Below are 11,860 nucleotides of genomic sequence, written 5' to 3' on the forward strand. Positions count from 1 at the left end.
CAGCTTACCAAGACCAGAGTAGTTCCAGAGGGCCTTGAACAAGATGTTGGGGTCAACACCCTTTCTGTCAAGATTTATGTTGCTAAGTGAACTTCTATTCACATTGCCTCCCAATGGCTGCCTCACCAGTTACATAGGAAGAAGACCATTAGTTCTTGGTGTGGACTATAAAGCTATGTCTGTGTTTCCAAGAACTAATATTAGTTCTTACTCTGTTCTCTTGTAAAGAGAGCGTTTATTCAACTGCTAATGATCAGAGGAATCTGCACATCACAAATACCAGGGAGCCTTGTGAATACAGATTCCTGAGTTCAGCACCAGATATTATTAATCAAATGCATTGAGGCTGCAGTGACCGAACCTATATTTTAAAAAATATCTCCCCAGGTGATTCTGCTGGGACATCGGTTGTAGATCAAGATTTGGGAATCAGTTACCTAGATGTTTGGAGCTGGGAGAGGCATGAGATGGGAATGTGAGGGGAAAACCCAGTTGTACAATCCAAGTGTCACACAGGTTTTCACTTATGTAGTAGCAGTGGGAACTCTTAGGCGGGGATAGATACAGGAGAGATCTCCAGACCCTCCCTTCTCTGGAATGTACATTCTGAATTGAAGGGGACTTTCTGGATTTAAAAAAACAAAGTTCCCTGTTCAGATGCACTTACACAATTCTTCTAGGCGAGCTCATGGAAAATAACCAAGCTCCTAAGAGTTCTCTCCCAGTGAGATCATAGAGCTGAAGATGAAGCTCAAGACTTCCATTTCCCTGCTGTGTGCTGTCGCAGTCACCAGGTGGAGCTCGATTTCCAATGAGTTAGTTTTCATCAGCACTTGAGACCAACAGAAGGACCCCAAAGCCGGTCATGCCAGGCTTGCTTACTGATACTGCCTTTTGGTTCCTCAGCAATACCAGTCTTAACCAATCCAGATTTAGAGAATTGCAGTGTCTATATGAATGGGTCGCCCTACTTCAAGCAGCCTGTCTCCAGAAGCTATGAAGCTTTCCTGGCATAAAGGAAAAGTGACCTAAATTTGATTGATACTTTTTTTTTAACTTTTAAAATGTAGAATATAACAGACCTAAGCAGAAAAAAAAGAATAAAAGATAAACATAAAGATCAATACATTTTTTAAAAAGAAACACCTATGTACCCCCAGCAAGTCAAGACATAGATCACTGCCAGCATTCTAGAAGCCACCAGTCACAGCATACTTTTACTCAGCATCTTCTCTCCTTCCCTCCAACTATAACCACTGCCTTGACTATTATGGTAATCAATTCATCACTTTCCTGTATAGTTTTGCTACCTAGTTGTGTATCCCTATACTGTACAGTTTAATTTTGTCAACAAAAATTATTTTTAATATAAATGGGATCACGCTGTACATACTCTGTCTTCTTTCATTTTCTCAACATGATATCTGAGATTCATCCATGTAGACGTAATTTTTCTTAAGTTATTGCTGAATAATAATTTACTGTCCGAATACCCTACAATTTTTTCATTCTGTTGCTGATGAACTTTGGCTTCTTTATAGTTTTGGGCTACCATGAATAATTCTGCAATGAAAATTTGTGAACACATATGCTGTTGAACGTGAATACATATAATCGAGGCTATGTGGGATTGCTGGGTATGAGAGAGTCTTTTAAAAAAACAAGTCTTAGGAATTTTAAGTATGCACAAAAGAAAAGAAAGTAGAATAATGAATTATCAGCTTCATCAATTATAAATATTTTGCCAATGTTATTGCATTTTTCTTCCCCTTTTTTTTCCTACTCTGGAATGTTTTAAAGCAAGTTTCAACCATTCCATCATAACTTGCTTCCATCTGTATCTCTAACAGGTAAGGACCTTAAAAACAATAGCCCCCATACCACTACTACACCCAAACAAAATTACAGTAATTTCTTAATTGTATTGATCTTTCCTGGGCAGCCTATTCAGGCTTCTATATATGTACCAGGAAAAGTTGTCTTCCTAAAAAAGATTAGCAATGGGCCTTATAACCCTAGGAATAGATAATGGCAAGGAAGTCAACTAAATTCTGTTACCTTTTAATTTACTCTACAGATAAACCCACACACACACCAAGGGACATGTGTGTGCACAGTTGTGCATTCTTGGTGACAGCACAAGATTAGAAACAATTTAAAGTTTCATTAATATGTGAGTGATTAAATAAATTTTGTTTCATCCACCCAATGGAATACCATGCAAGTATTGAAAAGAACGAGGAAGCTGTTTATGTACTGATGTACACAACCATGCATCTTTATTGCTTAGAATTTACTCATGTGTAGCTGGAAGGATGATGGAGAAAGTATTGTTTTAGGTGGATGAGTTTTCAGCCACTTTTGTTAATGAAGGAAGGGGATGAGCACTGGGTAGGAAGCTGGAAGTTCTTACCACATCTTATCCCTATGCCTACTCAACATCCCTGGATACTCTTCTCCCGAAACAGAAGTAGTCTCATCCTTCCCCAGGTTGATGGCCCCCAAGTTTTATTTGGGAGTTTTTGACTCAATCAGGTCTAGAAGTGTTTCTTTGTGGGGAGCAGTACATAAACTTTAAAGAACCCTTACCTTCCAGAGACCCAATATACAATGATGCAATGGGAAGTGGGCATCCACAGTGAAAACTCCCAATGAAGAAAAGAAAAAAGGAGAGGATGTAGCTGGTACTATTCTGTTGCAATTAACCAAGGCCAGTGGGCAGGGATAGTAAGAACTCCCTGCCCTGCCAGTGGAGGAAGTTTCTTAGCCAGTTGGAAGCACTGGTTCTCTATCTACAGGATGTATACTGTCTTTCATGGCTCCTGGCTTTGCCCCCTTCATTTCTTTCTTATTCCTTATTTTCTATGGCCACACCTTAGTTAAGCATTAAAGAGTATACATTTCTTGGAAACTGGAAAGCATTTCTAGGAGTCAAGGATGCAGATGAGATGGGTAAGCTGCTCTGCATTGGAATTGCAAAGACTTTAGCAGTGACAGGAGGGAAAGGGAGAAGGATGACTGAGTAAGCCAGTGGGGTGGGTGAAGGGCTTTTGAAAACAAGACTGATATTTATTTTGAGTTCTTTCTTTTGCCAGAACATCCAGGAAAATACGTTATGCACTGAAGGACAATTGGTGAGTGATTATTTGCAGAAAGCAAGGAAAAAGACCCAGTACTATTGTGGACTGATTTATTTCAAAACAAAGTCGTCAGGCAACAGTTAGCCAGAGTACTTTAGCAGAAACCCCAAACCACAGGTGTTCATAAAATGTAAACCACGTGGGAATTTGTAAAAATGGTGAGCACAGGGGTGAGAGTTCACTGCAAATGGCCCAAGGCATGGTAGGAGAGTCAGAGACAATTTTAACTGAACATTGAAGCTTCTCACTTGACACCTGAGTGATATTATTGTTTATTGATTCATTAATTCCACAACTATTTATTGAGACTCTGTCGCATATCAGGCACTATTTTACACATAGGGTATGGAGAGCCATCAGTGAACAATGCAGACCAAAATCCCTGCCCTCAGCTTACACTCTCATTGCAAGAAGGAAACCATACAAGTGCTGTACACAGTTATTATACTGTTTCATGCGAATAAGTTTGGCAGTTTTGATGAAATGGCTAAATTCCTTGAAAGTCACAGTTTACCAAAGCTGACAGAAGATGGAATAGAAAATCTGAATAGTCCAATAACTCATAAAGAAATTGAACTTGCCATTAAAACCTTCCCAGAAACAAAAGCTAAGACCTAATTGGCTTCACTGGAGAATTTCTCTAAACATTTGTAAAAGATGTAACACAAGGGAATAGAATGAGAGGAGTCCCTTTCTGACTCCTTTCAGGAGGCCATTATAAGTTTGATGTAAAACCTGACAAGAACATTAGAGGAAACCAGAATAACAGACTAACCTTTATATAAACATAAGTGCAGAAATTCTAAATAAATCTAGTGAAATTAATTACAAATATGTAAAATACATCACCAAGTGTGATTTATTCTAGGAATGCAGGCTAGTTTAACACTCAAAAATTAATCAGAATAATTTATGATGACATAAGTAAAAGGATAAAAATAACATGATCATCTTAATATATGCAGAGAACGCATTAGACACAATGCAATAGTCATTCACGATTAGAAAAAGAGGAAAACTCTTAATAAAATAGGAATAGACTTCTGTAGTCTGACCAAAAAAAAAATAGCTTAAAAAAAACCCTACAGCAAACGTCTTACTTCATGGTGAAATAATAAAGTTTCTCCCTTAATAGACTCTTTTATCTAAGCTTTACAAATTCCCCAACACTCTTTCTCTTGTTCTCATTTCCCACCTCCACTGACACCGGAGTATATAGGCTGAGGTCCAAAAACAAAAAATGACACCAATGGTGTCCTTATGTCCTTCTTCCCCCAAAATCAGAGGGCCCCAAAGTATTTTTCATGTTGAGTGGCTCAGGATGACCCAAGGTAAGGTGAAGCTGGAACTGGGAGCAAGGTAGGAGAAGGCAGAGCTCAAAAATGTCCCCCAGGCCTCCTTACATTGCCTGTAACTGGACTTCTGAAGGAGAAGAAGACTTGGTTGTTGTGTTAGTGGTCTGGGCTGAGTCCTCGCTCAGGGCCCTCTCCAGACTGGCGGGCAGTGAGTGGATCAGTCTCTTTCGGAAGTCTCGACCCATGAAGACATAGAGTATTGGGTTGAGGCAGCTGTTGAAGAAGGCCAGGGAGCTCGTTGGGTTAATCAGGTGAGTAATGATTGTGTCCTGACCTTCAATATATATCTCCTTGACCCAGACTGTGTCCAGAAGGGCAACCAGCTGATAGGGGAACCAACAGAGAAAGAAGGAAGCCACAACAGCAGTGAGGACCCGTAAGGTGCGATTGGATTTAATCGTGACATTTTTGTACATCTTGGCAGCAATGAGCCCATAGCAGATAGCAACGATAGACATTGGCATACTGAAGCCAATGATAAACCGGATGATCCCTCTGACCGTCAACACGGTGATGGCCACCTTAACCATCTCATCCATGGTATTACCCCAGGATCTAAAGTTGAAAGTACAGTATGTGTTTCCATCCACATCCGTTACTGTTTTCACGAAGATGAAAACTTGCAAGGTAAGGACTAGAGCAACAATCCAGGGTCCGATGATCACTTTTTTAGCCAGACTTACAGTGCGATGGTTCTGGGCCCAGACGGGATGCAGGACACAAATACAGCGGTCTAGAGCAATGAAAGCAATTAGGAAGACACTTCCAAACAGGTTGATGTCCGCCACACCATTAACTAACTTGCACAAGAACCAGCCAAAAGGCCATTGATCTTCCATGACCATTGAGACAAAAATGAATGGGACAGAAGCAGAAAAAGAGAAGTCAGCTATGGCCAGGTTCAGGTAAAAGAGGGTGGTGACTGTGCGTGCCATCCGGAATCCAGCCACCCAGATCACAAGCCCGTTGCCCAGGATGCCGAGGACAAAAGTGACCCCAAGCACCACCAATGAGAGGATATTCACAACAGCGTAGCCAGGAGGCTCATGGGGCCCCTCACCAGATCCATTCAGAGGCATGGAGAAGTTGGTTTCCATCTTGCTGACACCTGAAACATATAAAAAATGACCATTTTTTCAGCTGCAGAACCATCATACAGCATCCCTATTCATGGCAAACATCAACTTCCACTAAAGTTCCCACTCCAATCAGGATACCCACTGTACTGAACCTTGTGGCCAGTCATACTATAAAATTGATGCCCTGTTGGCTGTTCCTTAGGGAAAGGATAGTTCTGCATATTCCCATAATTAGTAATATGCATTCAACCTAACACGCTGATTACTTAACCAAGAGGATTTCAAGGATCCTGTGCACCAGCAGAATACTGAACTGAAGGTGCATAGACAACAGAAAATTGACGGGAGGCAGCTTCAGCAGAGTAAGGGAAGCACTAGACTCAGAGTGAGCAGGTTCACATCTTCTTCCACCCATGACTCAGTGCATGGACGCTGGCAAGCTGTGCAGCCTCTTTCAGCTCCAGGTTCTCCCAGACTCCCAGCTCCTGTCCCTTCCCACTCTGAGGACCCTTGACCTATTGTTTGGTTAGTCTTTAAGTTAAAGTTTTAGAGTTGGGTTTGAGTTTAATGTTGAAGAGGATCTTGGACAGTTACTGGTAATATGTAGTAATATGTTACATCCTGTGATTCTGTGCTAGAGGAAGTCAGCGCAGGGGGCCCTGTCTCTATGTTCAACCCTCTGTTTTTCATTGTCTCTGCTTCTTATGCGGCTCTCCTCTATTTGAGGTGAAAAGAATTTTCACTCATTGTACAGCTTTAGAATTCTGTAAGATAAAGAGTATGAGAGTAGTAAGTATTGTTAATAATATTTGTGGGACTCTTATTAGAGACCATGCCTTGTGTTAATTGCTGTATATAGGCATCCAGTTTCATCTACATAACAACTCGATAATGTTCATTATTTATAGTTTTTATAAGAATAAATTCATAATTGTTCAGAGCAATAATGAAACCTGCCAAAGGTCATTTAAGTACTAAGTGGTAGAGGAATGACTTCATCCAGCCTGATCTGACTTCCAAGTCTTTTCTCCACTACACAACTGTGTATTGCTGGTTGTGAGCAACATTGCTGGTTGTCCACCCAACAACCATTTCCCTCTTCTTCTCTGCTACCAAATCACAATTTTGTTTAGCCACTCACCCATCAGGGAAGATGTCCATTGCTCCATCTTTGGAGGCAAATCGAGATTAGTCTCACTAGTGGTTAGAATCCTGTTTGCTTTGCAAGGGATTGTTTTAGCAGTGGGCACATGACTAAATCCTGGAAAATAACACCACGGGAAGATATCCTGGGGAACTTCTGGGATAGACTTCCTTGCTCTAGGGATGAGAATCCAAAAGGTGTAGTGTCTGCCTCTGGACCAGGTCACACCTGTAACTATTGCATCCAAATTCAACCCGGAGGTCTATGTGAGCCCCTTGTCCATGCCACTTATCCAAATTTCCTCACCTGTAGTTGGGTAGCCATATCAGAAACATCCAGGGTGGCTTTTAAAATGTACATTCATGCACCCCACCCTAGAATCTCTTTGCCTAAAAACTAGGGTGATTTCCTATGGCCTCAAAAATTTGAGAATCATCTTACCCTAGGCTATCCTGCCTCCTTAAGAGAAATAGCAGTTACAGAGCACCTGTTCATATTTAATACTCATAATAATATTGCAGGGTACTCATTATCATCCATCTTTTATCAAGGAGAAACCATGGCCCAGGGGTTTCAGTACTTTGTTTAACGTCATGCCCAGCCTGTCAGTGGAGGCAGCAAGCTTTGAAAACCAGATTTAAACAACTCCAGAACCTGTGTCTCTGCCTCTCTAAAGTGCTGCCTTTCCAAGGGATTCCCCCAAGACCTCTGGGAGATGATCATCCCTCAGTATGTTCGTTTTCCTCCCTCCCTTCCTTCTTCCTTTACTCCCTTTTTTTTTCTTCCTGTCTTTACCAGTCACTTTCAGCAAAGTTTTCTATGGGACATGACTTAGTGTAGTGTGGGGTTTCTCAACCACGGTACTTTTGACACTTGGAGCTCTATCTTTCTTTGTTGTGGGGGACCATCCCTTACATGGTAGGATGTTTAGCAGCATCCCTGGCCTCTGTTTATCAGAAGCCAGTAGCACCCTCTTCCTCCAGTTGTGACAACCAAAAGTGTCTACAGACATTGTCAAATGTGCCCTGGGGGGAAAGTCACCCCCAGTTGAGAGTCACTGTTACAGGGTAAGGAGTGCTGGGCCCTGGAGTTTGGTCAATCTGTATTCTAATCTCATCTCTGACACCTGCCCAGTGAGTTCTTAGTCAGTGACATCTCTTCCAACTTCACTTTCCTCCTCTGCAGAATGGGAATGATTTTGTGGTGACGACTGAGTTTCAGGTGAGGATTAGTGAGAACAGACATGAAAATCTTTTAGGTAGGACCGAGTGACTCCTTAACAAATATGAACTCTCGATCCTCACCAGGCTCTATGCCTTGTTCTGGGGCCACGCATTGTAGAAGCTCAAGTTAGGGCAAGAACAATGCTCGAAACAGTAGTAGTACTACGTATGAAGCTTTTCCACATGCCAAGAGCTTCTCTTCCACCCTCATAATGATTCATCTCTTAGGCTTCCTGAGGATTGCATGTGTTAATATGTATAAACCATCAAGCATACTCTGCAGCATTGTAAATATGGAATAATATTAGCTATAATTAGTATGGCCATTGTACAGAAGAGGAAGTTAAGACTTCAGCTGGTTATATTCATTGTTTAATGCCCCCATTGAGGAAGAGGTGGAGTCAGAATTTGAGCTCAGCCAGACCGACTCCACCAGAATTGCGCTATTAACTCTCTCCCACCCCATATTTACTCAACTGAATCTGTTTCTCTCTGTGCACCCACTAAACACCCTACAAGGTGCTTAGAAGACAGGATGCACTTAATAATCTCTAAATCATTCCTTTAAAAATGTTGATACAACCAGGAAGGACAATTGTGCAATGACAGCTGGGGAAAGGACAGAGGAGCAAAGTTGTAAAATTATGGGCCCACCCTTGTTGCAGCGTTGGGGAGAGAACCTGTGACCACAGATGACACTCGCGTGGCCTATGGTGGTTGCTGTTTGGTGAACTCCAAATATGTGTCAGTCACTGTACATTTTATCATCTCCAATTACAACATCCTTGCTTTCGCCTAAGTATCATCACTGTGTATTACAACAGGAAACCATGACTCTTGCGGGCAAAGTGGGTTGACCAATGTCACAATTATTAAGGGACCCTCTGGATTTACAACCACAGATTTCAGATGGAAACTCAGCACTTCCTTGTTAGCTGATCCTCTTCTCCAGCATATTTGCATTTCTGTGCTTTGAAATAATGCTTTCAGTTCTGCTTTCTCCTCAGACTTCCTAACCTCTTCCCCCATCCTTATTCTCAGCTGAAGCCCTTAACTCATATTTTAATGAGAAAATCATAAAAATTAGTTGTGAACTTCTTAGCCTTCCCTTACCCAAACCCTCCAATCTATCTGCACCTGTTACAGTGAATAAAGAGTTCTTGGTCATTCCAAAGGCTGCCCTGCTCCCCGTGTTTGCTCTGGATCCCTCTCTCTTTCACATTCCCAAGAAGTTTCCTCCTGCATCATCCCTTTTCTTTTCTGCCAAAACACTTTCAAGATTTTCTTTACACTACATCATTCTCACTGTCACATAAACGTTATCATATCTCCTCCCTTCAAAAGGAAGCCATCCTTATGGACAGCTAATCTTTGACAAAGGAGCTGAGGGCCTACAATGGAGGAAAGAAAGTCTCTTCAACAAATGGTGCTGAGAAAACTAGACAGCCACATGTAAAAGAATGAAAATCAACCATTCTTTTTCACCATTTACTAAAATAAACTCAAAATGGATCAAAGGCCTAAAGATTAGGCCTGAAACAATAAGTCTCCTAGAAGAGAATATCGGCAGTACATTCTTTGACATCAGCTTCAAAAGAATCTTTTCGGACACCATAATCGCTCACCTGAGGGAAACAATAGAAAGAATAAACAAATGGGACTTCATCAGACTAAAGAGCTTCTTCAAGGCAAGGGAAAACAGGATTTGAAACAAAAAAACAGCCCACTAACTGAGAAAAAATATTCACAAGTTATCCAACAAAGGGTTAATCTCCATAATATACAAATAACTCACACAACTCAACAATAAAAAATCAAATAACCCAATTACAAAATGGGCAGGGGACATGAACAGACAATTCTCCAAAGAAGATATACGGATGGCCAATAGACACATGAAAAGATGCTCATCATCACTAATCATCAGGGAAATGCAAATCAAAACTACACTAAGATATCACCTTAGACCTGTTAGAATGGCAAAAATATCCAAAACCAAGAGTGACAAATATTGGAGAGACTGTGGAGAAAAGGGAACCCTCATACACTGCTGGTGGGAATGCAAACTGGTGCAGCCACTATGGAAAACAGTATGGAGATTCCTCAAAAAGTTAAGAATAGAAATACCTTATGACCCAGCCACCCCACTACTGGGTATCTATCCTAAGAATCTGAAATCAGCAATTCCAAAAGTTCCATGCACCCCTATGTTCATAGCAGCATTATTCACAATAGCCAAGTCATGGAACCAACCTAAGTGCCCAGCAACTGATGATTGGATAAAGAAGATGTGGTATATATATACAATGGAACACTCCTCAGCCATAAAAAAGGACAAAGTCATCCCATTCACAACAACATGGATAGACTTTGAGGGTATTATGTTGAGTGAAATAAGTCAGACAGAGAAAGACGAACTCTGTATGACTCCACTCATAGGTGGTAGTTAACATATGGACAAAGAGAACTGATCGGTGGTTGCCAGGGGAAAGGGGGGTGGGGGGAGGGCACTAGGGGTGAAGTGGTGTACCTACAACATGACTAATAATGATGTACCACTGTAATTTCACAAGGATGTTAACTTTCATAACCTTAATTAAAAAAAAAGAGGAAGCCATCCTTGGCCTTTATTCCTTTCCAGCTTCAGCCCTATTTCTCCAAGAGGATTCTTTCTGTGAAGAAGATTCACAGCCAAACTTTAGAAGGGAGTGTCTCCACCTCCTCACCTCACGTTTTTCTCCTAAACACACCCGACATTGACTTTGATCCTCAGCACTCCACGGAATGTGCTCTCCTTAAGGATGCTCATGGCCTCTATGCTGCCTCCAGTTCTTACCCTGATATCTCAGTGACAAAGGACCCACTTGACCCCTTCCTCCTTCTTAAGACATATTTTTCTTATGCCTGGAGATGATAAAATGTACAAACAACACAATTTTGGTTGTCTTTATAGCATACTTGGTCACCTCTCCTCAGTCCAGTTTACTAGCTTTATTGCCTCCAAATTTAACTCTAAATTTTGAGGCATTCTAGGGCTTGTAACTGCCCCCCCCCCCCATCCTCTATACAATCTCATGGCTTGTAACATCATATTGATAACTTCTGATCTAAACCATCAGCCCTGGCTTCTCCCCAGAGCTCTAGCCTGGTATAATCAACTGACTTGACATCTCCCCACAGGAATCTCAGAGTGACCCCAAACCAAACATTGCCCAAACCAAATTCTAAATTGTTCCATCCTCCCAAGTCTGCCTCTCTCCCGGTATCTGTATCTATTTGGAGCTTAAACATTCAGTTGTTAAAGCTCCAAATCTGAAACTCACCTTCGATTTTCCTTTCCCTCACCATCCAGTCCAATCCAAGTCTGTTCACTCTATCTACAGAGCAACTGAATCCACACCCGGGATCATGTCCATCACCACCTCCCTTATCCATGGCCTCATCTGACCTGCATATTTGCACTAACCTTGCAAATAGCTTGTTCCTGCTCCTGATGCTGCCCCCTACCCCAGTCCTTTCTGACAGAAGCCAAATGGTCTTTCAAAAACACAAATCAGATCCTGACATTATCCTGCTCAACACCCACCAATGGCTTCCAAACTCCTAATTCAAGTTTACCAAGCACTCCTGGATCCGCCCAGTGTGTCCCTCATACCTCACACATCCACTCTCCCCTCACACACTGTGCTCCATCCACCCTGAATTCCTTTGATTCCTTGAGCACGCCAAGATCATTGCCATCTCATTGCTTTCGTGTCCTCTGTTCCTCTGCCTACAATGCTTTTCCTTTCAGGCTTCCCACATCTGGCTCTTTCTGAATATTCATATCTCAGCTTAGATATTTCATCCTCAGAGAGGTCCTGCCTCTATAATGCAAATCAGCTACCCCAGACACAGGCCATCTCACCAGATGCTTTTC

General features: G+C 41.7%; 1 protein-coding gene across 1 annotated transcript; it reads right to left on the minus strand.

The window, feature by feature from the left end:
* Positions 1-3,218: 3,218 nt before the first annotated feature.
* On the minus strand, positions 3,219-6,376 carry LOC106825291 (N-formyl peptide receptor 2-like). Its single transcript, XM_014831992.3, has one exon. The coding sequence runs from the start codon at positions 5,590-5,592 to the stop codon at positions 4,540-4,542; it is 1,053 nt and encodes a 350-aa protein (XP_014687478.3). The 5' UTR covers positions 5,593-6,376; the 3' UTR covers positions 3,219-4,539.
* Positions 6,377-11,860: the final 5,484 nt, after the last annotated feature.

The sequence above is a fragment of the Equus asinus genome, chromosome 26 (genome assembly GCF_041296235.1).
Source record: "Equus asinus isolate D_3611 breed Donkey chromosome 26, EquAss-T2T_v2, whole genome shotgun sequence".
Classification (NCBI taxonomy): domain Eukaryota; kingdom Metazoa; phylum Chordata; class Mammalia; order Perissodactyla; family Equidae; genus Equus; species Equus asinus.